General features: G+C 45.2%; 1 protein-coding gene across 1 annotated transcript in view; it reads left to right on the top strand.

Annotated features, from left to right (window-relative positions):
- Nucleotides 1-27294, top strand: part of nbeal2 (neurobeachin-like 2) — a gene marked incomplete at its 5' end in the record, with an annotated part of 167409 nt that overhangs the window by 96001 nt on the left and 44114 nt on the right. The window contains 11 exon segments of the mRNA XM_065027411.1: nt 2059-2161; nt 3266-3419; nt 4327-4462; nt 4465-4481; nt 5236-5395; nt 7658-7746; nt 9635-9813; nt 16155-16574; nt 16576-16711; nt 19573-19757; nt 26254-26410. Of these exon segments, the coding sequence (XP_064883483.1) occupies nt 2059-2161; nt 3266-3419; nt 4327-4462; nt 4465-4481; nt 5236-5395; nt 7658-7746; nt 9635-9813; nt 16155-16574; nt 16576-16711; nt 19573-19757; nt 26254-26410 (1736 nt within the window).

The following is a 27294-nucleotide window of genomic DNA, read 5'->3' as shown; positions in this document are numbered from 1 at the left end:
CAGCAGCCACTTCGCTGTGTGTTTGGGTAAGAGCAGTCAGGCATTATAGCCTGGTAGCCAGTAGACTTCCACATCTGGAGCAGCAGCCACTTCGCTGTGTGTCTGGGTAAGAGCAGTCAGGCAATATAGCCTGGTAGCCAGTAGACTTCCACATCTGGAGCAGCAGCCACATCGCTGTGTGTCTGGGTAAGAGCAGTCAGGCATTATAGCCTGGTAGCCAGTAGACTTCCGCATCTGGAGCAGCAGCCACTTCTCTGTGTGTCTGGGTAAGAGCAGTCAGGCATTATAGCCTGGTTGCCAGTTCTGTAGGCCTTTGAACATCAGAGCAGTTGTTGGCTAAAGCACAAACAGATCTGGGAGGGTTATGTCTAGCGTGTCGTCCCTACAGTGTGCAAGACTATCCCAGTATCAACAGACTTTGGTCGGCTCTGTCAAAGATAACTCTGCCCCTTTCATATGCATGTAGAAGCTCTGTCAAAGCTAACTCTGCCCCTCTCATATGCATGTAGAAGCTCTGTCAAAGCTAACTCTGCCCCTCTCATATGCATGTAGAAGCTCTGTCAAAGCTAACTCTGCCCCTCTCATATGCATGTAGAAGCTCTGTCAAAGCTAACTCTGCCCCTCTCATATGCATGTAGAAGCTCTGTCAAAGCTAACGCTGCCCCTCTCATATGCATGTAGAAGCTCTGTCAAAGCTAACTCTGCCCCTCTCATATGCATGTAGAAGCTCTGTCAAAGCTAACTCTGCTCCTCTCATATGCATGTAGAAGCTCTGTCAAAGCTAACTCTGCCCCTCTCATATGCATGTAGAAGCTCTGTCAAAGCTAACTCTGCCCCTCTCATATGCATGTAGAAGCTCTGTCAAAGCTAACTCTGCCCCTCTCATATGCATGTAGAAGCTCTGTCAAAGCTAACTCTGCCCCTCTCATATGCATGTAGAAGCTCTGTCAAAGCTAACTCTGCCCTCTCATATGCATGTAGAAGCTCTGTCAAAGCTAACTCTGCCCCTCTCATATGCATGTAGAAGCTCTGTCAAAGCTAACTCTGCCCCTCTCATATGCATGTAGCCCAGGGACTTCTGGAGACAGACTGAGACATAACCCTTTGGTACAGAGGGAATATATTATCATAACTATTACCCACTAATACTGTCTGAATCTATGCCCTCCAGGATGTAAGTCTGTACTCGTGACATCATATAAATGAATGCTGTTTTCAGGTGGTACATTTTCAGACTGCATTGTCAATAACATATTAGTGAAGGACTTGTGTCCTAAATAACACCCTATTCCCTATATAGTGCACCACTACTTTTGGTAGTGCCTTAAATAGGGAATAGGGTGCCATTCGAGACACACCCAATGTGTGTGATGTGTTGTCTGTGAAGGCCATGTCCAGTACCTCATATTGATGTGTTGTCTGTGAAGGCCATGTCCAGTACCTCATAGTGATGTGTTGTCTGTGAAGGCCATGTCCAGTTCCTCATATTGATGTGTTGTCTGTGAAGACCATGTCCAGTACCTCATATTGATGTGTTGTCTGTGAAGGCCATGTCCAGTACCTCATATTGGTGTGTTGTCTGTGAAGGCCATGTCCAGTACCTCATATTGATGTGTTGTCTGTGAAGGCCATGTCCAGTACCTCATATTGATGTGTTGTCTGTTAAGGCCATGTCCAGTACCTCATATTAATGTGTTGTCTGTGAAGGCCATGTCCAGTACCTCATATTGATGTGTTGTCTGTCCATGTCCAGTACCTCATATTGATGTGTTGTCTGTGAAGGCCATGTCCAGTACCTCATATTGATGTGTTGTCTGTTAAGGCCATGTCCAGTACCTCATATTGATGTGTTGTCTGTGAAGGCCATGTCCAGTACCTCATATTGATGTGTTGTCTGTGAAGGTCATGTCCAGTACCTCATATTGATGTGTTGTCTGTGAAGGCCATGTCCAGTACCTCATTGATGTGTGATGTGTACCTCATTTGATGTGTTGTCTGTGAAGGCCATGTCCAGTACCTCCATGTCCAGTACCTCATATTGATGTGTTGTCTGTGAAGGCCATGTCCAGTACCTGTCGTCTGTGATCAAGGATGGGAAGCAGCGCATGAGGAAGAAGTATGGAGTGCAGTACATCCTGGATACCATACGGACACACTACAGGTACCTCAACAACCCATTACACTCCAGGTACCTCAACAACCCATTACACTACAGGTACCTCAACATCCCTTTACACTCCAGGTACCTCAACATTTACACTACAGGTACCTCAACAACCCATTACACTCCAGGTACCTCAACATTTACACTACAGGTACCTCAACAACCCATTACACTACAGGTACCTCCTCAACCCATTACACTACAGGTACCTCAACATCCCTTTACACTCCAGGTACCTCAACAACCCTTTACACTCCAGGTACCTCGACATCCCTTCACACTCCAGGTACCTCATCATCCCTTTACACTCCAGGTACCTCATTTACACTACAGGTACACTCAGGTACAACATTTACACTACAGGTACCTCATCATCCATTTACACTCCAGGTACCTCAACATTTACACTCCAGGTACCTCATCATCCATTTACACTACAGGTACCTCAACATCCCTTTACACTCCAGGTACCTCAACATTTACACTCCAGGTACCTCAACATTTACACTACAGGTACCTCATCATCCCTTTACACTACAGGTACCTCAACATCCCATTACACTACAGGTACCTCAACATTTACACTCCAGGTACATCAACATCCCTTTACACTCCAGGTACCTCAACATTTACACTCCAGGTACCTCAACATCCCTTCACACTACAGGTACCTCAACATCCCTTTACACTACAGGTACCTCAACAACCCATTACACTCCAGGTACCTCAACATCCCTTCACACTACAGGTACCTCAACAACCCATTACACTACAGGTACCTCAACAACCCATTACACTACAGGTACCTCAACATTTACACTACAGGTACCTCAACAACCCATTACACTCCAGGTACCTCAACATTTACACTACAGGTACCTCAACATTTACACTACAGGTACCTCAACAACCCTTTACTATGGTAATCATAATATTGATGGCACAAATGATGAATTATGAGTTATCTATGCTTCTTAAAAATGATAGCCTCCATGTAGATGGTAAAAATGTATGATAGATGTATGTACATGTTGTTGTCACCTTTGTTTGTATGCCTCCATATGTCCATAATCTGATTAGTTCATCTCTGTGTGCTCTCAGTGTGGAGAAAGATGGCAGTCCTCTGTCTGATGAAAAGCAGACTGTTCAGATCTCTCTGTTCTCTCTGCTGAGAGACTTCCTCCTCAAGTGTCCTACTGCGGAAGAGCTCCACAGCATCTTGGCCTACACACTGGCTATAGGAGAAGAGCAGCAGGTACGCACGCTAACGGAGACATGCTTACTCCTTGTCTTTCTTCAGAGGGGTTTTGGATCTAACCATGTCCTTTCTTGAACCCTATAATTCCATTCACATGTCTCCTCCCTCTCTTTCCCTCCCTCCCTCTTTGCTTTCTATCCTCTGCCATCTCCCCTCTTCTCAACCTCCCACCTCTACGTCCCCTCTTCTCAACCTGCCACCTCTACGTCCCCTCTTCTCAACCTCCCACCTCCACGTCCCCTCTTGTCAACCTCCCACCTCTATGTCCCCTCTTGTCAACCTCCCACCTCTACGTCCCCTCTTCTCAACCTCCCACCTCTACGTCCCCTCTTGTCAACCTCCCACCTCCACGTCCCCTCTTCTCAACCTCCCACCTCCACGTCCCCTCTTCTCAACCTCCCACCTCCATGTCCCCTCTTCTCAACCTCCCACCTCCACGTCCCCTCTTCTCAACCTCCCACCTCCACGTCCCCTCTTCTCAACCTCCCACCTCCATGTCCCCTCTTCTCAACCTCCCACCTCTCGTCCCCTCTTCTCAACCTCCCACCTCTAACTCTCCTCTATTTCTACTCCCATCACTTACTCTCACCGTCCTCTTTTCTCCCCTCTCTTACCCTCTCCCCATTCCCCTATTTCTCTCTCCACTCCCTATATTCATCCCAATCACTTACTCTCCCCCCCTCCCTCCTCTCACCCTCTCCACCCCTCCCTCTCTCTCTCTCCACCCCTCTCTTTCTCTCTCTTTCTCTCTCAACCCCTCCCTCTCCCCCTCCCTTCTCTCTCTCAACCCTTCCCTCCTCCCTCTCCCTCCTCTCTCTCTCCACCCCTCCCTCTCCCCCTCCCTCTTCTCTCTCTCTCCACCCCTCCCTCTCCCCCCCTCTCTCTCTCTCTCTCTCTCCATCAGGTGGTGAGTGCGTTAGATGTGGTTTACAGTCTGTTGAGGAGCAGCCCTCCCAGAGAGCAGGTCCAGGCTGTACTGTTGGAGTGGGGAGTAGAACAGCTCTACTGTCTGCTGCTCAAACCCAGCTTTGGAGATGAGGTTAGGAGAGAGTCTTCAGGGTGAGTCAGTCTGCTGCATCACACCACCATTACACTACCACATCACACCACCACACTAACACCACCACCACCACGCCACCACCACACTAACACAAACACCACCACCACACTAACACCACCACCACCACACTAACACAAACACCACCACACTAGCACCACCACCACCACACTAGCACCACCACCACCACACTAGCACCACCACCATCACACTACCACTACCACCACATCACACTACCACTACCACCACATCACACTACCACTACCACCACATCACACTACCACTACCACCACATCACACTACCACTACCACCACATCACACTACCACTACCACCACATCACACTACCACTACCACCACATCACACTACCACTACCACCACATCACACTACCACTACCACCACATCACACACTACCACCACATCACACACTACCACATCACACTACTACCACTACCACCACTACCACCACCACATCACACTACTACCACTACCACCACATATTAGACCCTCTGTCAGTCAGTATTTTGGCCACTGCTGGGGTAAGCAGGAAATCTGGAATCCTCCAACCAGGACTTCTGGAAAACCTGTGCATGTTGGGGAATTGACCAAAGATACTAGAACTATAGCCATTCTATGTTCAGAGTTTTACCTAGTCATACACTCAATACACAATCTCCCCGTCTTTCCTAGTTTATCTGAGCCGTAGGTCAGTGTTGTTGTTCATCTCCTGCTCTCCTCCTTGGTCATTGACGCAGGTTCTGTACAAGATCCTGAAGAGTGAACGAGTGTCTGAGCGCGCCAAGCAACGTGTCAAGTTGAAGGATTTTGGATACCTCGGTCTTGTTTGTTTTCTAGGAGACGTCCCCGTAACCATGACCACCGTGCGCTGTCTTTACGAGCAGGTCCTCGCTACAGGTAGGCCTCAAATATAGCCTCTGGTCGTGTCCCAAATGGAGCCCCATTCCCTTTATACAGTCTAGTAAACTACCAGGGCCCATTGTGCCCTGTCAAAGGTAGTGCACTCTATAGGGACTAGGGTTCTCATAGGGCTCTGGTCAAAAGTAGTGCACTATGTAGGGACTAGGGTGCCATTTGGGTGTCAACAACTCTGTGTTGTTGTTTTTGTAACACTGCTTTGCTATATCTTGGCCAGGTCGCAGTTGTAAATGAGAACTTGTTCTCAACTTGTCTACCTGGTTAAATAAAGGTTAAATAAAAAATGTCATAAAAATGTCAGGTCTGTTTTTGTCCTGTTTTTCTGCACAGTCATCCTTTTACAATGCATTTTGTTCTTGTATTGATGGCTCGTCTTCAGAAAGGCTTTAGAGCTGAAATGTCAACATGAAACAGTCTCAACTATAACCTTGTTGTTCCTATAGTATGTATATCTATAGGGGATACAGTGCCTTGCGAAAGTATTCGGCCCCCTTGAACTTTGCGACCTTTTGCCACATTTCAGGCTTCATATAAAACTGTATTTTTTTGTGAAGAATCAACAACAAGTGGGACACAATCATGAAGTGGAATGACATTTATTGGATATTTCAAACTTTTTAACAAATCAAAAACTGAAAAATTGGGCGTGCAAAATGATTCAGCCCCTTTACTTTCAGTGCAGCAAACTCTCTCCAGAAGTTCAGTGAGGATCTCTGAATGATCCAATGTTGACCTAAATGACTAATGATGATAAATACAATCCACCTGTGTGTAATCAAGTCTCCGTATAAACGCACCTGCACTGTGATAGTCTCAGAGGTCCGTTAAAAGCGCAGAGAGCATCATAAAGAACAAGGAACACACCAGGCAGGTCCAAGATACTGTTGTGAAGAAGTTTAAAGCCGGATTTGGATACAAAAAGATTTCCCAAGCTTTAAACATCCCAAGGAGCACTGTGCAAGCGATAATATTGAAATGGAAGGAGTATCAGACCACTGCAAATCTACCAAGACCTGGCCGTCCCTCTAAACTTTCAGCTCATACAAGGAGAAGACTGATCAGAGATGCAGCCAAGAGGCCCATGATCACTCTGGATGAACTGCAGAGATCTACAGCTGAGGTGGGAGACTCTGTCCATAGGACAACAATCAGTCGTATATTGCACAAATCTGGCCTTTATGGAAGAGTGGCAAGAAGAAAGCCATTTCTTAAAGATATCCATAAAAGGTGTCGTTTAAAGTTTGCCACAAGCCACCGGGGAGACACACCAAACATGTGGAAGAAGGTGCTCTGGTCAGATGAAACCAAAATTGAACTTTTTGGCAACAATGCAAAACGTTATGTTTGGCGTAAAAGCAACACAGCCCATCACCCTGAACACACCATCCCCACTGTCAAACATGGTGGTGGCAGCATCATGGTTTGGGCCTGCTTTTCTTCAGCAGGGACAGGGAAGATGGTTCAAATTGATGGGAAGATGGATGGAGCCAAATACAGGACCATTCTGGAAGAACCTGATGGAGTCTGCAAAAGACCTGAGACTGGGACGGAGATTTGTCTTCCAACAAGACAATGATCCAAAACATAAAGCAAAATCTACAATGGAATGGTTCAAAAATAAACATATCCAGGTGTTAGAATGTCAAAGTCCAGACCTGAATCCAATCGAGAATCTGTGGAAAGAACTGAAAACTGCTGTTCACAAATGCTCTCCATCCAACCTCACTGAGCTCGAGCTGTTTTGCAAGGAGGAATGGGAAAAATGTTCAGTCTCTCGATGTGCAAAACTGATAGAGACATACCCCAAGCGACTTACAGCTGTAATCGCAGCAAAAGGTGGCGCTACAAAGTATTAACTTAAGGGGGCTGAATAATTTTGCACGCCCAATTTTTCAGTTTTTGATTTGTTAAAAAAGTTTGAAATATCCAATAAATGTCGTTCCACTTCATGATTGTGTCCCACTTGTTGATGATTCTTCACAAAAAAATACAGTTTTATATCTTTATGTTTGAAGCCTGAAATGTGGCAAAAGGTCACAAAGTTCAAGGGGGCCAAATACTTTCGCAAGGCACTGTATATTTTACTGTGTATAACCCCTCTCCTTGTTGTTCCTATAGTATGTATATCTATAGGGGACATATTTTACTGTGTATAACCCCTCTCCTTGTTGTTCCTATAGTATGCATATCTATTGGGGATATACTTTACTGTGTACATCTGATTGTCATTGTTTTGTGTAGATGCCACTCCTAACTTCAGAGACCTGCTGGCTGTGGTCCACCTGTCCCATCGTGCTGAGCTCACTGTCCGTCTGGACGTCTGTCGCAAGGTCAGTCCTTACCTACTCTAATCTTCTTTCCCTTCCACTGTCCTGTTTCCCCACCTCTAGTCCTCTTTCCCCACCTCTAGTCCTCTTTCCCCCCTCTAGTCCTCTTTCCCCACCTCTAGTCCTCTTTCCCCCCCACCTCTAGTCCTCTTTCCCCACCTCTAGTCCTCTTTCCCCCATTTCTAGTCCTCTTTCCCCACCTCTAGTCCTCTTTCCCCCATCTCTAGTCCTCTTTCCCCACCCCTAGTCCTCTTTCCCTACCTCTAGTCCTCTTTCCCCATCTCTAGTCCTCTTTCCCCATCTCTAGTCCTCTTTCCCCATCTCTAGTCCTCTTTCCCCACCTCTAGCCCTCTTTCCCCACCTCTAGTCCTCTTTCCCCACCTCTTTCTCCATCTCTAGCCCTCTTTCCCCACCTCTAGTCCTCTTTCCCCATCTCTAGTCCTCTTTTCCCCACCTCTAGTCCTCTTTTCCCCACCTCTAGTCCTCTTTCCCCACCTCTAGTCCTCTTTCCCTTCCTCTCATCTTCTTTCCCCACCTCTAGTCCTCTTTCCCCTACTCTAGTCCTCTTTCCCTTCCTCTAGTCCTCTTTCCCTTCCTCTCATCCTCTTTCTCTTCCTCTCGTCTTCTTTCCCCACCTCTAGTCCTCTTTCCCCTACTCTAGTCCTCTTTCCCCTACTCTAGTCCTCTTTCCCCACCTCTAGTCCTCTTTCCCCACCTCTAGTCCTCTTTCCCTTCCTCTAGTCCTCTTTCCCCTACTCTAGTCCTCTTTCCTTTCCTCTAGTCCTCTTTCCCCTACTCTAGTCCTCTTTCCCCTCCACTGTCCTCTTTCCCCTCCACTGTATATCTTCACATTCTCTCAGGTATAGTACAATTGAAGATAAAGGTATAGATAGAGGTATAGATAAAGGTATAGACTATTGGGCAGCTACAGGTATAGACTATAGGGCAGCTAGAGGTATAGACTATAGGGCAGCTACAGGTATAGACTATTGGGCAGCTACAGGTATATACTATTGGGCAGCTACAGGTATAGACTATTGGGCAGCTACAGGTATAGACTATTGGGCAGCTACAGGTATAGACTATTGGGCAGCTACAGGTATAGACTATTGGGCAGCTACAGGTATAGACTATAGGGCAGCTACAGGTATAGACTATAGGGCAGCTACAGGTATAGACTATAGGGCAGCTACAGGTATAGACTATAGGGCAGCTACAGGTATAGACTATTGGGCAGCTACAGGTATAGACTATTGGGCAGCTACAGGTATAGACTATAGGGCAGCTACAGGTATAGACTATTGGGCAGCTACAGGTATAGACTATTGGGCAGCTACAGGTATAGACTATAGGGCAGCTACAGGTATAGACTATTGGGTAGCTACAGGTATAGACTATTGGCAGCTACAGGTATAGACTATTGGGCAGCTACAGGTATAGACTATTGGGCAGCTACAGGTATAGACTATAGGGCAGCTACAGGTATAGACTATAGGGCAGCTACAGGTATAGACTATAGGGCAGCTACAGGTATAGACTATAGGGCAGCTACAGGTATAGACTATAGGGCAGCTACAGGTATAGACTATAGGGCAGCTACAGGTATAGACTATAGGGCAGCTACAGGTATAGACTATAGGGCAGCTACAGGTATAGACTATTGGGCAGCTACAGGTATAGACTATAGGGCAGCTACAGGTATATACTATTGGGCAGCTGAAGGCTTGATTGTTCCCTGTGTTTTTCTTTCTCTCTCTTTCCCTTCTCTCTCTCTCTCTCTCTCCATCGCTCCTCTCTTCTCTCTCTCTCTCTCTCTCTCTCTCTCTCTCTCTCTCTACATTGCTCCCCTCTCTCTCTCTCTCCATCGCTCCTCTCTCTCTCCTTCTCCCAGCTCTTCTACCTGATCTATGACAATGAGGACTATGTTCGTCAGCTGGCCCGTCAGCCAGGCTGGCAGGATGTGTTAACTAAGCTCTATATGAAGGAGTCCTATGAGTCTCGCGGTCCCTCCCTGGCAGGCTCCAGCACCAACAGCTCCCTGGACCCCTCCTCCTCCCGCCCCCCTCTCAGGTAGGGAAGAGTTCCATTAGTCGATTGAGGGAATCTGTATCGATTCGAAAAGTAATAATAATAATAACTTATGTTATAACTTCAATAATAACTTATGTGATGTTTTATATTTCTGGACAATAAACAAGATAGTTTCTGGATTCAGCTCTATCCCTGCTATAGATCAGTTAACATGTGTTCAGCTCTATCCCTGCTATAGATCAGTTATCATGTGTTCAGCTCTATCCCTGTTATAGATCAGTTAACATGTGTTCAGCTCTACCCCTGTTATAGATCAGTTAACATGTGTTCAGCTCTATCCCTGTTATAGATCAGTTAACATGTGTTCAGCTCTACCCCTGTTATAGATCAGTTAACATGTGTTCAGCTCTATCCCTGTTATAGATCAGTTAACATGTGTTCAGCTCTATCCCTGTTATAGATCAGTTAACATGTGTTCAGCTCTATCCCTGCTATAGATCAGTTAACATGTGTTCAGCTCTTCCCCTGCTATAGATCAGTTATCATGTGTTCAGCTCTATCCCTGCTATAGATCAGTTATCATGTGTTCAGCTCTACCCCTGCTATAGATCAGTTAACATCTGTTCAGCTCTTCCCCTGCTATAGATCAGTTAACATGTGTTCAGCTCTATCCCTGCTATAGATCAGTTATCATGTGTTCAGCTCTTCCCCTGTTATAGATCAGTTAACATGTGTTCAGCTCTATCTCTGCTATAGATCAGTTAACATGTGTTCAGCTCTATCCCTGCTATAGATCAGTTATCATGTGTTCAGCTCTATCCCTGCTATAGATCAGTTATCATGTGTTCAGCTCTATCCCTGCTATAGATCAGTTAACATGTGTTCAGCTCTATCCCTGCTATAGATCAGTTAACATGTGTTCAGCTCTATCCCTGCTATAGATCAGTTAACATGTGTTCAGCTCTATCCCTGCTATAGATCAGTTATCATGTGTTCAGCTCTATCCCTGCTATAGATCAGTTAACATGTGTTCAGCTCTATCCCTGCTATAGATCAGTTAACATGTGTTCAGCTCTATCCCTGCTATAGATCAGTTAACATGTGTTCAGCTCTATCCCTGCTATAGATCAGTTAACATGTGTTCAGCTCTATCCCTGCTATAGATCAGTTATCATGTGTTCAGCTCTATCCCTGCTATAGATCAGTTATCATGTGTTCAGCTCTATCCCTGCTATAGATCAGTTATCATGTGTTCAGCTCTATCCCTGCTATAGATCAGTTATCATGTGTTCAGCTCTATCCCTGCTATAGATCAGTTATCATGTGTTCAGCTCTATCCCTGCTATAGATCAGTTATCATGTGTTCAGCTCTATCCCTGCTATAGATCAGTTATCATGTGTTCAGCTCTATCCCTGCTATAGATCAGTTATCATGTGTTCAGCTCTATCCCTGCTATAGATCAGTTATCATGTGTTCAGCTCTATCCCTGCTATAGATCAGTTATCATGTGTTCAGCTCTATCCCTGCTATAGATCAGTTATCATGTGTTCAGCTCTATCCCTGTTATAGATCAGTTAACATGTGTTCAGCTCTATCCCTGCTATAGATCAGTTAACATGTGTTCAGCTCTATCCCTGCTATAGATCAGTTAACATGTGTTCAGCTCTATCCCTGCTATAGATCAGTTATCATGTGTTCAGCTCTTCCCTGCTATAGATCAGTTAACATAGCTCTATCCCTGTTATAGATCAGTTAACATGTGTTCAGCTCTATCCCTGCTATAGATCAGTTAACATGTGTTCAGCTCTATCCCTGCTATAGATCAGTTAACATGTGTTCAGCATCCCTGTATAGATCAGTTATCATGTGTTCAGCTCTATCCCTGCTATAGATCAGTTAACATGTGTTCAGCTCTATCCCTGCTATAGATCAGTTAACATGTGTTCAGCTCTATCCCTGCTATAGATCAGTTAACATGTGTTCAGCTCTATCCCTGCTATAGATCAGTTAACATGTGTTCAGCTCTATCCCTGCTATAGATCAGTTAACATGTGTTCAGCTCTATCCCTGCTATAGATCAGTTATCATGTGTTCAGCTCTATCCCTGCTATAGATCAGTTATCATGTGTTCAGCTCTATCCCTGCTATAGATCAGTTATCATGTGTTCAGCTCTATCCCTGCTATAGATCAGTTATCATGTGTTCAGCTCTATCCCTGCTATAGATCAGTTATCATGTGTTCAGCTCTATCCCTGCTATAGATCAGTTATCATGTGTTCAGCTCTATCCCTGCTATAGATCAGTTAACATGTGTTCAGCTCTATCCCTGCTATAGATCAGTTATCATGTGTTCAGCTCTATCCCTGCTATAGATCAGTTATCATGTGTTCAGCTCTATCCCTGCTATAGATCAGTTAACATGTGTTCAGCTCTATCCCTGCTATAGATCAGTTATCATGTGTTCAGCTCTATCCCTGCTATAGATCAGTTAACATGTGTTCAGCTCTATCCCTGCTATAGATCAGTTATCATGTGTTCAGCTCTATCCCTGCTATAGATCAGTTAACATGTGTTCAGCTCTATCCCTGCTATAGATCAGTTATCATGTGTTCAGCTCTATCCCTGCTATAGATCAGTTAACATGTGTTCAGCTCTATCCCTGCTATAGATCAGTTAACATGTGTTCAGCTCTACCCCTGCTATAGATCAGTTAACATGTGTTCAGCTCTATCCCTGCTATAGATCAGTTAACATGTGTTCAGCTCTATCCCTGCTATAGATCAGTTATCATGTGTTCAGCTCTTCCCCTGCTATAGATCAGTTAACATGTGTTCAGCTCTATCCCTGCTATAGATCAGTTAACATGTGTTCAGCTCTATCCCTGCTATAGATCAGTTAACATGTGTTCAGCTCTATCCCTGCTATAGATCAGTTAACATGTGTTCAGCTCTATCCCTCCTATAGATCAGTTAACATGTGTTCAGCTCTATCCCTGCTATAGATCAGTTAACATGTGTTCAGCTCTATCCCTGCTATAGATCAGTTAACATGTGTTCAGCTCTACCCCTGTTATAGATCAGTTAACATGTGTTCAGCTCTACCCCTGCTATAGATCAGTTAACGTGTTCAGCTCTATCCCTGCTATAGATCAGTTAACATGTGTTCAGCTCTATCCCTGCTATAAATCAGTTAACATGTGTTCAGCTCTTCCCCTGCTATAGATCAGTTAACATGTGTTCAGCTCTTTCCCTGCTATAAATCAGTTAACATGTGTTCAGCTCTAATAGATCAGTTAACGTGTTCAGCTCTATCCCTGCTATAGATCAGTTAACATGTGTTCAGCTCTATCCCTGCTATAAATCAGTTAACATGTGTTCAGCTCTATCCCTGCTATAGATCAGTTAACATGTGTTCAGCTCTTCCCTGCTATAGATCAGTTATCATGTGTTCAGCTCTTCCCTGCTATAGATCAGTTATCATGTGTTCAGCTCTTCCCCTGCTATAGATCAGTTATCATGTGTTCAGCTCTTCCCCTGCTATAGATCAGTTATCATGTGTTCAGCTCTTCCCCTGCTATAGATCAGTTAACATGTGTTCAGCTCTATCCCTGCTATAGATCAGTTAACATGTGTTCAGCTCTACCCCTGCTATAGATCAGTTATCATGTGTTCAGCTCTACCCCTGCTATAGATCAGTTATCATGTGTTCAGCTCTACCCCTGCTATAGATCAGATCAGTTATCATGTGTTCAGCTCTATCCCTGCTATAGATCAGTTAACATGTGTTCAGCTCTACCCCTGCTATAGATCAGTTAACATGTGTTCAGCTCTACCCCTGCTATAGATCAGTTAACATGTGTTCAGCTCTACCCCTGCTATAGATCAGTTATCATGTGTTCAGCTCTACCCTGCTATAGATCAGTTATCATGTGTTCAGCTCTACCCCTGCTATAGATCAGTTAACATGTGTTCAGCTCTACCCTGCTATAGATCAGATCAGTTAACATGTGTTCAGCTCTATCCTGCTATAGATCAGTTATCATGTGTTCAGCTCTTCCCCTGTTATAGATCAGTTAACATGTGTTCAGCTCTATCCCTGCTATAGATCAGTTAACATGTGTTCAGCTCTACCCCTGCTATAGATCAGTTAACATGTGTTCAGCTCTATCCCTGCTATAGATCAGTTAACATGTGTTCAGCTCTATCCCTGCTATAGATCAGTTATCATGTGTTCAGCTCTTCCCCTGCTATAGATCAGTTAACATGTGTTCAGCTCTATCCCTGCTATAGATCAGTTAACATGTGTTCAGCTCTATCCCTGCTATAGATCAGTTAACATGTGTTCAGCTCTATCCCTGCTATAGATCAGTTAACATGTGTTCAGCTCTATCCCTCCTATAGATCAGTTAACATGTGTTCAGCTCTATCCCTGCTATAGATCAGTTAACATGTGTTCAGCTCTATCCCTGCTATAGATCAGTTAACATGTGTTCAGCTCTACCCCTGTTATAGATCAGTTAACATGTGTTCAGCTCTACCCCTGCTATAGATCAGTTAACGTGTTCAGCTCTATCCCTGCTATAGATCAGTTAACATGTGTTCAGCTCTATCCCTGCTATAAATCAGTTAACATGTGTTCAGCTCTTCCCCTGCTATAGATCAGTTAACATGTGTTCAGCTCTATCCCTGCTATAAATCAGTTAACATGTGTTCAGCTCTACCCCTGCTATAGATCAGTTAACGTGTTCAGCTCTATCCCTGCTATAGATCAGTTAACATGTGTTCAGCTCTATCCCTGCTATAAATCAGTTAACATGTGTTCAGCTCTATCCCTGCTATAGATCAGTTAACATGTGTTCAGCTCTTCCCCTGCTATAGATCAGTTATCATGTGTTCAGCTCTTCCCCTGCTATAGATCAGTTATCATGTGTTCAGCTCTTCCCCTGCTATAGATCAGTTATCATGTGTTCAGCTCTATCCCTGCTATAGATCAGTTAACATGTGTTCAGCTCTACCCCTGCTATAGATCAGTTATCATGTGTTCAGCTCTACCCCTGCTATAGATCAGTTAACATGTGTTCAGCTCTACCCTGCTATAGATCAGATTATCATGTGTTCAGCTCTACCCCTGCTATAGATCAGTTATCATGTGTTCAGCTCTACCCCTGCTATAGATCAGTTAACATGTGTTCAGCTCTACCCCTGCTATAGATCAGTTATCATGTGTTCAGCTCTACCCCTGCTATAGATCAGTTATCATGTGTTCAGCTCTACCCCTGCTATAGATCAGTTATCATGTGTTCAGCTCTACCCCTGCTATAGATCAGTTAACATGTGTTCAGCTCTACCCCTGCTATAGATCAGATCAGTTAACATGTGTTCAGCTCTATCTCTGCTATAGATCAGTTATCATGTGTTCAGCTCTTCCCCTGTTATAGATCAGTTAACATGTGTTCAGCTCTATCCCTGCTATAGATCAGTTAACATGTGTTCAGCTCTATCCCTGCTATAGATCAGTTAACATGTGTTCAGCTCTATCCCTGCTATAGATCAGTTAACATGTGTTCAGCTCTACCCCTGCTATAGATCAGTTAACATGTGTTCAGCTCTATCCCTGCTATAGATCAGTTAACATGTGTTCAGCTCTACCCCTGTTATAGATCAGTTAACATGTGTTCAGCTCTATCCCTGCTATTGATCAGTTAACATGTGTTCAGCTCTATCCCTGCTATAGATCAGTTAACATGTGTTCAGCTCTATCCCTGCTATAGATCAGTTAACATGTGTTCAGCTCTATCCCTGCTATAGATCAGATCAGTTATCATGTGTTCAGCTCTTCCCCTGTTATAGATCAGTTAACATGTGTTCAGCTCTATCCCTGCTATAGATCAGTTAACATGTGTTCAGCTCTATCCCTGCTATAGATCAGTTAACATGTGTTCAGCTCTATCCCTGCTATAGATCAGTTAACATGTGTTCAGCTCTACCCCTGTTATAGATCAGTTAACATGTGTTCAGCTCTATCCCTGCTATTGATCAGTTAACATGTGTTCAGCTCTATCCCTGCTATAGATCAGTTAACATGTGTTCAGCTCTATCCCTGCTATAGATCAGTTAACATGTGTTCAGCTCTATCCCTGCTATAGATCAGTTAACATGTGTTCAGCTCTACCCCTGCTATAGATCAGTTAACATGTGTTCAGCTCTATCCCTGCTATAGATCAGTTAACATGTGTTCAGCTCTATCCCTGCTATAGATCAGTTAACATGTGTTCAGCTCTATCCCTGCTATAGATCAGTTATCATGTGTTCAGCTCTATCCCTGCTATAGATCAGTTAACACACAACTCTTCCTAAATTTTGAACTGCTCCCCTCTCAGGAGAGATCACAGCATGGTCATAGAGGACTCTCAGTACGCTCACACAGACGTCTTCCTCCCTTACACCTCGCCGGACGATGAAGAGGAGGAGGAGGGAGACGGCGAGGGCCTGGGAGGGAGGAATATCTCAGAGCGTTTCTCCGACCTCTCTCGGTCTTCCCCTAACAGCAGTGGAGGCACGTTGAAGGACTTTGACGACTCTCTCCAATTTAAGTCGTTTGACTCGGTAGAGCAGGGGAGCCGCTCGTCCTCCCTGTCCAACACCGTGGACATCCCCTCCGGTCGGCCCCAAGAGGAGGCTCTCTACCACCCTCTGTCCCCCTTCGGCACCTCGCCCTTTGAGCTGGAGCTGGGGGGTATGAGGGGTGAGAAGGGAACATGGAACCACAACGCTGTGGGGGGTAGTCAGGCAGGCACCCCTCCCCCTGGAGCACAGCCGGTCGTTCCCCTCTCTGAGACCCAGGAAGAGCTCCAGTCTGTCCAACGTGCTGGACGACACCAACTATGGAACTGACCCCTTGGCAGCTGACACCATCTCCAACACCTCCAACCCACAGGTACTGCTGCCCTAATCTTTAACCTTAACCCTAACCACAGGTACTGCTGCCCTAATCTTAACCTTAACCTTAACCACAGGTACTGCTGCCCTAACCTTAACCTTAACCACAGGTACTGCTGCCCTAATCTTAACCTTAACCTTAACCACAGGTACTGCTGCCCTAACCTTGACCCTAACCACAGGTACTGCTGCCCTAACCTTGACCCTAACCACAGGTACTGTTATCCTAACCTTAACCCTAACCACAGGTACTCTTATCCTAACCTTAGCCCTAACCACAGGTACTGCTGCCCTAACCTTAACCCTAACCACAGGTACTGCTGCCCTAACCTTGACCCTAACCACAGGTACTCTTATCTTAACCTTAGTCCTAACCACAGGTACTGCTGCCCTAACCTTAACCTTAGCCCTAACCACAGGTACTGTTATCCTAACCTTAGCCCTAACCACAGGTACTGTTATCCTAACCTTAGCCCTAACCACAGGTACTGTTATCCTAACCTTAGCCCTAACCACAGGTACTGTTATCCTAACCTTAGCCCTAACCACAGGTACTGTTATTTACATTTACATTTAAGTCATTTAGCAGACGCTCTTATCCAGAGCGACCTTAGCCCTAACCACAGGTACTGTTATCCTAACCTTAACCCTAACCACAGGTACTGTTATCCTAACCTTAGCCCTAACCACAGGTACTGCTGCCCTAACCTTAGCCCTAACCACAGGTACTGGTATCCTAACCTTAGCCCTAACCACAGGTACTGTTATCCTAACCTTAACCCTAACCACAGGTACTGTTATCCTAACCTTAGCCCTAACCACAGGTACTGTTATCCTAACCTTAGCCCTAACCACAGGTACTGTTATCCTAACCTTAACCCTAACCACAGGTACTGTTATCCTAACCTTAGCCCTAACCACAGGTACTGTTATCCTAACCTTAGCCCTAACCACAGGTACTGTTATCCTAACCTTAACCCTAACCACAGGCACTGTTATCCTAACCTTAGCCCTAACCACAGGTACTGTTATCCTAACCTTAGCCCTAACCACAGGTACTGTTATCCTAACCTTAACCCTAACCACAGGTACTGCTGCCCTAACCTTAACCTTAGCCCTAACCACAGGTACTGTTATCCTAACCTTAACCCTAACCACAGGCACTGTTATCCTAACCTTAGCCCTAACCACAGGTACTGTTATCCTAACCTTAGCCCTAACCACAGGTACTGTTATCCTAACCTTAACCCTAACCACAGGTACTGTTATCCTAACCTTAGCCCTAACCACAGGTACTGTTATCCTAACCTTGGCCCTAACCACAGGTACTATTATCCTAACCTTAGCCCTAACCACAGGTACTGTTATCCTAACCTTAGCCCTAACCACAGGTACTGTTATCCTAACCTTAACCCTAACCACAGGTACTGCTATCCTAACCTTAGCCCTAACCACAGGCACTGTTATCCTAACCTTAGCCCTAACCACAGGTACTGCTGCCCTAACCTTAACCCTAACCACAGGTACTGTTATCCTAACCTTAGCCCTAACCACAGGTACTGTTATCCTAACCTTAGCCCTAACCACAGGTACTGTTATCCTAACCTTAGCCCTAACCACAGGTACTGTTATCCTAACCTTAACCCTAACTTTAACCACTGGTACTGAGCATTCCTAGGAGGTATGTTGTGTGGTGTTTGAATAAACTGGACCGAACGTGTTGAATATGAAGCCCAGTGTCTTGTGTAATGTCCCGTATCCATAATGCTAACGGATTTCTCCTGAAATGTGTCAGTCAGAAAATCACAAGTATTAGCATCCCGTGAGCATGTTTCAGAGTCCACAGTCATGATAGTCTGGTAGACTCTGTGACCCCCATCTGCTGGGGTCGTACAGCCTGACCTCATACCTCAGAAAAATTCCCATCCAACGTGGCTCAGTGTACATGACTCCTATTCAACCAGCGTGGCTCAGTGTACATGACTCCTATTCAACCAGCGTGGCTCAGTGTACATGACTCCTATTCAACCAATGTGGCTCAGTGTACATGACTCCTATTCAACCAGCGTGGCTCAGTGTACATGACTCCTATTCAACCAGCGTGGCTCAGTGTACATGACTCCTATTCAACCAGCGTGGCTCAGTGTACATGACTCCTATTCAACCAGCGTGGCTCAGTGTATATGACTCCTATTCAACCAACGTGGCTCAGTGTACATGACTCCTATTCAACCAACGTGGCTCAGTGTACATGACTCCTATTCAACCAGCGTGGCTCAGTGTACATGACTCCTATTCAACCAACGTGGCTCAGTGTACATGACTCCTATTCAACCAGCGTGGCTCAGTGTACATGACTCCTATTCAACCAGCGTGGCTCAGTGTACATGACTCCTATTCAACCAGCGTGGCTCAGTGTACATGACTCCTATTCAACCAGCGTGGCTCAGTGTACATGACTCCTATTCAACCAGCGTGGCTCAGTGTACATGACTCCTATTCAACCAACGTGGCTCAGTGTACATGACTCCTATTCAACCAGCGTGGCTCAGTGTACATGACTCCTATTCAACCAGCGTGGCTCAGTGTACATGACTCCTATTCAACCAATGTGGCTCAGTGTACATGACTCCTATTCAACCAACGTGGCTCAGTATACATTGCTCCTATTCAACTGAATGTGATGAGTCGTGCTGAGAATGAGGAAACTATTCAACCAACGGTCCAATATCCTAGAATACGGCTGTGCAGATGCCGCCGCGGTTCAGTCCGTCTCCGACACGATGTACTGTATTTGTGTCTAACTGTGAATATGGTTTGTGTGTGTGTGTGTGTGTGTGTGTGTGTGGTCCCTTTCAGCAGATGCCAGAGGAGGAGCTGTGTAACCTGCTGACTAACATCGTGTTCTCTGTGCTGTGGTGCGGCAGCGGGTCGGAGGGGGGGGAGGACGCCGTGTGGAGGGAGAGGGGACAGGTCTTCTCTGTCCTCACCAAGCTGGGCTCCTCCTGCCAACTGGTCCGCCCGCCTGACGATATCAAATGCAGGTCAGTCGGTCTACAGCCAGCCAGCCAGCCAGTCAGCTATTTAGTTAGTTATCCAGTCAGCTATTTAGTTAGCCAGCCAGCCAATCAGTCAGCTATTTAGTTAGCCAGCCAGCCAGCCAATCAGTCAGCTATTTAGTTAGCCAGCCAGCCAGCCAATCAGTCAGCTATTTAGTTAGCCAGCCAGCCAGCCAGCCAATCAGTCAGCTATTTAGTTAGCCAGCCAGCCAGTCAGCTATTTAGTTAGTCAGCCAGCCAGCCAATCAGTCAGCTATTTAGTTAGCCAGCCAGCCAGCCAGCCAGTCAGCTATTTAGTTAGTCAGCCAGCCAGCCAATCAGTCAGCTATTTAGTTAGCCAGCCAGCCAGCCAGCCAATCAGTCAGCTATTTAGTTAGCCAGCCAGCCAGTCAGCTATTTAGTTAGTCAGCCAGCCAGCCAATCAGTCAGCTATTTAGTTAGCCAGCCAGCCAATCAGTCAGCTATTTAGTTAGCCAGCCAGCCAATCAGTCAGCTATTTAGTTAGCCAGCCAGCCAGCCAATCAGTCAGCTATTTAGTTAGCCAGCCAGCCAGCCAATCAGTCAGCTATTTAGTTAGCCAGCCAGCCAGCCAGCCAATCAGTCAGCTATTTAGTTAGCCAGCCAATCAGTCAGCTATTTAGTTAGTCAGCCAGCCAGCCAATCAGTCAGCTATTTAGTTAGCCAGCCAGCCAGCCAGCCAGTCAGCTATTTAGTTAGTCAGCCAGCCAGCCAATCAGTCAGCTATTTAGTTAGCCAGCCAGCCAGCCAATCAGTCAGCTATTTAGTTAGTTATCCAGTCAGCTATTTAGTTAGCCAGCCAGCCAGCCAGCCAGCCAATCAGTCAGTCAGATATTTAGTTAGTTATTCAGTCAGCTATTTAGTTAGGTATCCAGTCAGCTATTTAGTTAGCCAGCCAGCCAGCCAATCAGTCAGTCAGATATTTAGTTAGTTATTCAGTCAGCTATTTAGTTAGCCAGCCAGCCAGTCAGTCAGTCAGATATTTAGTTAGCCAGCCAGCCAATCAGTCAGTCAGATATTTAGTTAGTTATTCAGTCAGCTATTTAGTTAGCCAGCCAGCCAGCCAATCAGTCAGTCAGATATTTAGTTAGTTATTCAGTCAGCTATTCAGTTAGTTATCCAGTCAGCTATTTAGTAAGTCAGGCAGCCAGCCAGTCAGTCAGTCAGATATTTAGTTAGTTATTCAGTCAGATATTTAGTTAGCCAGCCAGCCAGTCAGTCAGCTATTTAGTTAGCCAGCCAGCCAGTCAGTCGGTCAGCTATTTAGTTAGCCAGCCAGCCAGTCAGTCAGTCAGTCAGTCAGATATTTAGTTAGTTATTCAGTCAGCTATTTAGTTAGTCAGCCAGCCAGCCAGTCAGTCAGATATTTAGTTAGTTATTCAGTCAGCTATTTAGTTAGCCAGCCAGCCAGTCAGTCAGCTATTTAGTTAGCCAGTCAGTCAGTCAGCTATTTAGTTAGCCAGCCAGCCAGTCAGTCAGATATTTAGTTAGTTATTCAGTCAGCTATTTAGTTAGTCAGCCAGCCAGCCTGCCAGTCAGTCAGATATTTAGTTAGTTATTCAGTCAGCTATTTAGTTAGTCAGCCAGCCAGCCAGCCAGTCAGTCAGATATTTAGTTAGTTATTCAGTCAGCTATTTAGTTAGCCAGCCAGCCAGCCAATCAGTCAGCTATTTAGTTAGCCAGCCAGCCAGCCAGCCAATCAGTCAGCTATTTAGTTAGCCAGCCAGCCAGTCAGCTATTTAGTTAGTCAGCCAGCCAGCCAATCAGTCAGCTATTTAGTTAGCCAGCCAGCCAATCAGTCAGCTATTTAGTTAGCCAGCCAGCCAATCAGTCAGCTATTTAGTTAGCCAGCCAGCCAGCCAATCAGTCAGCTATTTAGTTAGCCAGCCAGCCAGCCAATCAGTCAGCTATTTAGTTAGCCATCCAGCCAGCCAGCCAATCAGTCAGCTATTTAGTTAGCCAGCCAATCAGTCAGCTATTTAGTTAGTCAGCCAGCCAGCCAATCAGTCAGCTATTTAGTTAGCCAGCCAGCCAGCCAGCCAGCCAGTCAGCTATTTAGTTAGTCAGCCAGCCAGCCAATCAGTCAGCTATTTAGTTAGCCAGCCAGCCAGCCAATCAGTCAGCTATTTAGTTAGTTATCCAGTCAGCTATTTAGTTAGCCAGCCAGCCAGCCAGCCAATCAGTCAGTCAGATATTTAGTTAGTTATTCAGTCAGCTATTTAGTTAGGTATCCAGTCAGCTATTTAGTTAGCCAGCCAGCCAGCCAATCAGTCAGTCAGATATTTAGTTAGTTATTCAGTCAGCTATTTAGTTAGCCAGCCAGCCAGTCAGTCAGTCAGATATTTAGTTAGTTATTCAGTCAGCTATTTAGTTAGCCAGCCAGCCAATCAGTCAGTCAGATATTTAGTTAGTTATTCAGTCAGCTATTTAGTTAGCCAGCCAGCCAGCCAATCAGTCAGTCAGATATTTAGTTAGTTATTCAGTCAGCTATTCAGTTAGTTATCCAGTCAGCTATTTAGTAAGTCAGGCAGCCAGCCAGTCAGTCAGTCAGATATTTAGTTAGTTATTCAGTCAGATATTTAGTTAGCCAGCCAGCCAGTCAGTCAGCTATTTAGTTAGCCAGCCAGCCAGTCAGTCGGTCAGCTATTTAGTTAGCCAGCCAGCCAGTCAGTCAGTCAGTCAGTCAGATATTTAGTTAGTTATTCAGTCAGCTATTTAGTTAGTCAGCCAGCCAGCCAGTCAGTCAGATATTTAGTTAGTTATTCAGTCAGCTATTTAGTTAGCCAGCCAGCCAGTCAGTCAGCTATTTAGTTAGCCAGTCAGTCAGTCAGCTATTTAGTTAGCCAGCCAGCCAGTCAGTCAGATATTTAGTTAGTTATTCAGTCAGCTATTTAGTTAGTCAGCCAGCCAGCCTGCCAGTCAGTCAGATATTTAGTTAGTTATTCAGTCAGCTATTTAGTTAGTCAGCCAGCCAGCCAGCCAGTCAGTCAGATATTTAGTTAGTTATTCAGTCAGCTATTTAGTTAGCCAGCCAGCCAGTCAGTCAGTCAGCTATTTAGTTAGCCAGCCAGCCAGTCAGTCAGTCAGCTATTTAGTTAGCCAGCCAGCCAGCCAATCAGTCAGTCAGATATTTAGTTAGTTATTCAGTTAGTTATCCAGTCAGCTATTTAGTAAGTCAGGCAGCCAGCCAGTCAGTCAGTCAGATATTTAGTTAGTTATTCAGTCAGCTATTTAGTTAGCCAGCCAGCCAGTCAGTCAGCTATTTAGTTAGCCAGCCAGCCAGTCAGTCGGGCAGCTATTTAGTTAGCCAGCCAGCCAGTCAGTCAGTCAGTCAGTCAGATATTTAGTTAGTTATTCAGTCAGCTATTTAGTTAGCCAGCCAGCCAGTCAGTCAGCTATTTAGTTAGCCAGCCAGCCAGTCAGTCAGTCAGCTATTTAGTTAGCCAGCCAGCCAGTCAGTCAGTCAGTCAGTCAGATATTTAGTTAGTTATTCAGTCAGCTATTTAGTTAGCCAGCCAGCCAGTCAGTCGGGCAGCTATTTAGTTAGTCAGCCAGCCAGCCAGTCAGTCAGATATTTAGTTAGTTATTCAGTCAGCTATTTAGTTAGCCAGCCAGCCAGTCAGTCAGCTATTTAGTTAGCCAGCCAGCCAGTCAGTCAGTCAGCTATTTAGTTAGCCAGCCAGCCAGTCAGTCAGTCAGTCAGATATTTAGTTAGTTATTCAGTCAGCTATTTAGTTAGTCAGCCAGCCAGCCTGCCAGTCAGTCAGATATTTAGTTAGTTATTCAGTCAGCTATTTAGTTAGTCAGCCAGCCAGCCAGCCAGTCAGTCAGATATTTAGTTAGTTATTCAGTCAGCTATTTAGTTAGCCAGCCAGCCAGTCAGTCAGTCAGCTATTTAGTTAGCCAGCCAGCCAGTTAGTCAGTCAGCTATTTAGTTAGCCAGCCAGCCAGTCAGATATTTAGTTAGTTATTCAGTCAGCTATTTAGTTAGCCAGCCAGCCAGTCAGTCAGCTATTTAGTTAGTCAGCCAGCCAGCCAATCAGTCAGTCAGATATTTAGTCAGCCAGCCAGTCAGTCAGTGTCTGCATCCCAAATGGCACCCTATGGGCCCTGGTCAAACATGTTGTTTGGGACCCAGGTTAGTCAGTCAGTCACTCCCACTGTCCTTGATATGCAACTCCCTCTGTCTCATGTCAGTAAACAGATTCATTAAGGTGACTTCAAACCAAGTTTTATTTGATCAAGTGCTTGGTAAACAACAGGTGTAGACTAACAGTGAAATGCTTGGTAAACAACAGGTGTAGACTAACAGTGAAATGCTTGGTAAACAACAGGTGTAGACTAACAGTGAAGTGCTTGGTAAACAACAGGTGTAGACTAACAGTGAAATGCTTGGTAAACAACAGGTGTAGACTAACAGTGAAATGCTTGGTAAACAACAGGTGTAGACTAACAGTGAAATGCTTGGTAAACAACAGGTGTAGACTAACAGGAAACAACAGGTGTAGGTGTAGACTAACAGTGAAATGCTTGGTAAACAACAGGTGTAGACTAACAGTGAAATGCTTGGTAAACAACAGGTGTAGACTAACAGTGAAATGCTTGGTAAACAACAGGTGTAGACTAACAGTGAAATGCTTGACTAACAGTAAACAACAGGTGTAGACTAACAGTGAAATGCTTGGTAAACAACAGGTGTAGACTAACAGTGAAACAGTGAAGTGCTTGGTAAACAACAGGTGTAGACTAACAGTGAAATGCTTGGTAAACAACAGGTGTAGACTAACAGTGAAATGCTTGGTAAACAACAGGTGTAGACTAACAGTGAAGTGCTTGGTAAACAACAGGTGTAGACTAACAGTGAAATGCTTGGTAAACAACAGGTGTAGACTAACAGTGAAATGCTTGGTAAACAACAGGTGTAGACTAACAGTGAAATGCTTGGTAAAACAAAATGCAGGTGTAGACTAACAGTGAAATGCTTGGGTAAAACAAAGTGCAGGTGTAACAGACTAACAGTGAAGTGCTTGGTAAACAACAGGTGTGGACTAACAGTGAAATGCTTGGTAAACAACAGGTGTAGACTAACAGTGAAATGCTTGGTAAACAACAGGTGTAGACTAACAGTGAAGTGCTTGGTAAACAACAGGTGTAGACTAACAGTGAAATGCTTGGTAAACAACAGGTGTATACTAACAGTGAAGTGCTTGGTAAACAACAGGTGTAGACTAACAGTGAAATGCTTGGTAAACAACAGGTGTAGACTAACAGTGAAGTGCTTGGTAAACAACAGGTGTGGACTAACAGTGAAGTGCTTGGTAAACAACAGGTGTGGACTAACAGTGAAATGCTTGGTAAACAACAGGTGTAGACTAACAGTGAAGTGCTTGGTAAACAACAGGTGTAGACTAACAGTGAAGTGCTTGGTAACAGGTGTGGACTAACAGTGAAATGCTTGGTAAACAACAGGTGTAGACTAACAGTGAAATGTGCTTGTGAAGTGCTTGGTAAACAACAGGTGTGGACTAACAGTGAAGTGCTTACTGACGGGCCCTACACAACCATGCAGAGAGAAACGGAATAACAATGAGGAACGATAACTAGGTACAAACACAGGGTACCAGTTCTGAGTCCATGTGCAGGAGTAAGAGATCATTGATAACTAGGTACAAACACAGGGTACCAGTACTGAGTCCATGTGCAGGGGTAAGAGATAATTGATAACTAGGCTAGTACCGAGGCCAGTACTGAGTCCATGTGCAGGAGTAAGAGATCATTGATAACTAGGCTAGTACCGAGGCCAGTACTGAGTCCATGTGCAGGAGTAAGAGATAATTGATAACTAGGCTAGTACCGAGGCTTAGTGATGAGCTTGGAGGGCACTAAGGTGTTGAACACTGAGCTGTAGTCAATTAACAGCATTGTCACATAGGTGGTCCTCTTGCCCAGGTGGGAAAGGGCAGTGTGGAGGGCAATAGAGACTGCGTCATCTGTGGATCTGTTGGGGCAGTATGTGAATTAGAGTGGGTCCAGTGGTGTTGCTGTTGATCTGAACCATGACCAGCCTTTCAAAGCATTTCTTGGCTAAAAATGTGAGTGCTACGGGGCGATAGTCATTTAGGCAGGTTACCTTGGCTTTCTTGGGCACAGGGACTATGGTGGTCTGCTGGAAACATGTTGGTATTACAGACTGGGTCAGGGAGAGGTTGAACATGTCAGTGAAGACGCTTGCCAGTTGGTTTGTGCTTGCTCTGAGTATGCATACTGGTAATCAGTCTGGCTCTGCGGCCTTGTGAATGTTAACCTGTTTAATGGTCTTACTTACATCAACCACAGAAATAAACTTTTTTTCAGTTCTGTGCTGTTTTGGTTGAGCAAAATGTAGCCCTAAATGTTAACTGGCTTGTTAAATGTTGACTGGCTATTCTCCCTCCCTCCTTTCTGCTGCGTTTCTATCTCTCAGTCTGTTAGAGATGATGCTGGAGTCTTCTCTGTCAGACCTGAGGGACTCTCAGGGTGTCTCTCTACCATACTTCCCCAGTCTGCTGCGTCTCCTCAGGCTGCTCCAGGACTTCCTCTTCTCAGAGGGAACAGACAACCAGGCCCTGTGGAGCGAGAAGGTACAGTACTGCACCATGGTCCACACGTTGTCTGCATCTCAAATGGCACCATATACAGTGGGGCAAAAAAGTATTTAGTCAGCCACCAATTGTGCAAGTTCTCCCACTTAAAAAGATGAGAGAGGCCTGTGATTTTCAGATCTCCTCTAGAGCAGTGATGTTTTGGGGCTGTTGCTGGGCAACACAGACTTTCAACTCCCTCCAAAGATTTTCTATGGGGTTGAGATCTGGAGACTGGCTAGGCCACTCCAGGACCTTGAAATCCTTCTTACGAAGCCACTCCTTTGTTGCCCGGGCGGTGTGTTTGGGATCATTGTCATGCTGAAAGACCCAGCCTTTTACTTTTTTGCCCCACTGTAGATGTAAAGTCCCCTGCGTGGTTCTGTTTCCAGTCCCGACCCATATTTTCACTTAGAGATCCATCTGTGGACCCTGTAGATGGAAATGGCTTGCATTGAGTGCCAGCCCTAGTTCCCACGAACACAGTAGTATATTTTTTGCGCCTGTGTGACGTAGGATGTGAAATTTGAAACCACTTGAAGCTGGGATGTCCGTCCTACCGTTTTAATTGGCTCTTCCGACTGTCCGTCATCTCCTGGCTGAACCCTATGTCACAGACACTGACAAAGCACATGCCTGCAATCCTTACATCGAAGCTCAACAAGAGAGTGGTTTATTCACTGTAGCACATTCAGAAATCCATTTACAGCCATTCATCTCATATCATTCCTAGATTTGAAACAAACAAAAAACCACTTTCTGTTTCTCCTAGATGGACGATAATAATATGAGAGGAAAGGCGAGTTGCTAACGTGTTCAGGAAGCCAGGCTAGAGGGGTGTGTGGCTCACAGCGGTGGGGGCCGATGTTTTGATCAAAAGAGAC

This window comes from Oncorhynchus nerka, linkage group LG14 (genome assembly GCF_034236695.1).
Source record: "Oncorhynchus nerka isolate Pitt River linkage group LG14, Oner_Uvic_2.0, whole genome shotgun sequence".
NCBI lineage: Eukaryota > Metazoa > Chordata > Actinopteri > Salmoniformes > Salmonidae > Oncorhynchus > Oncorhynchus nerka.
This window is presented reverse-complemented; position numbering and strand designations above follow the sequence as displayed.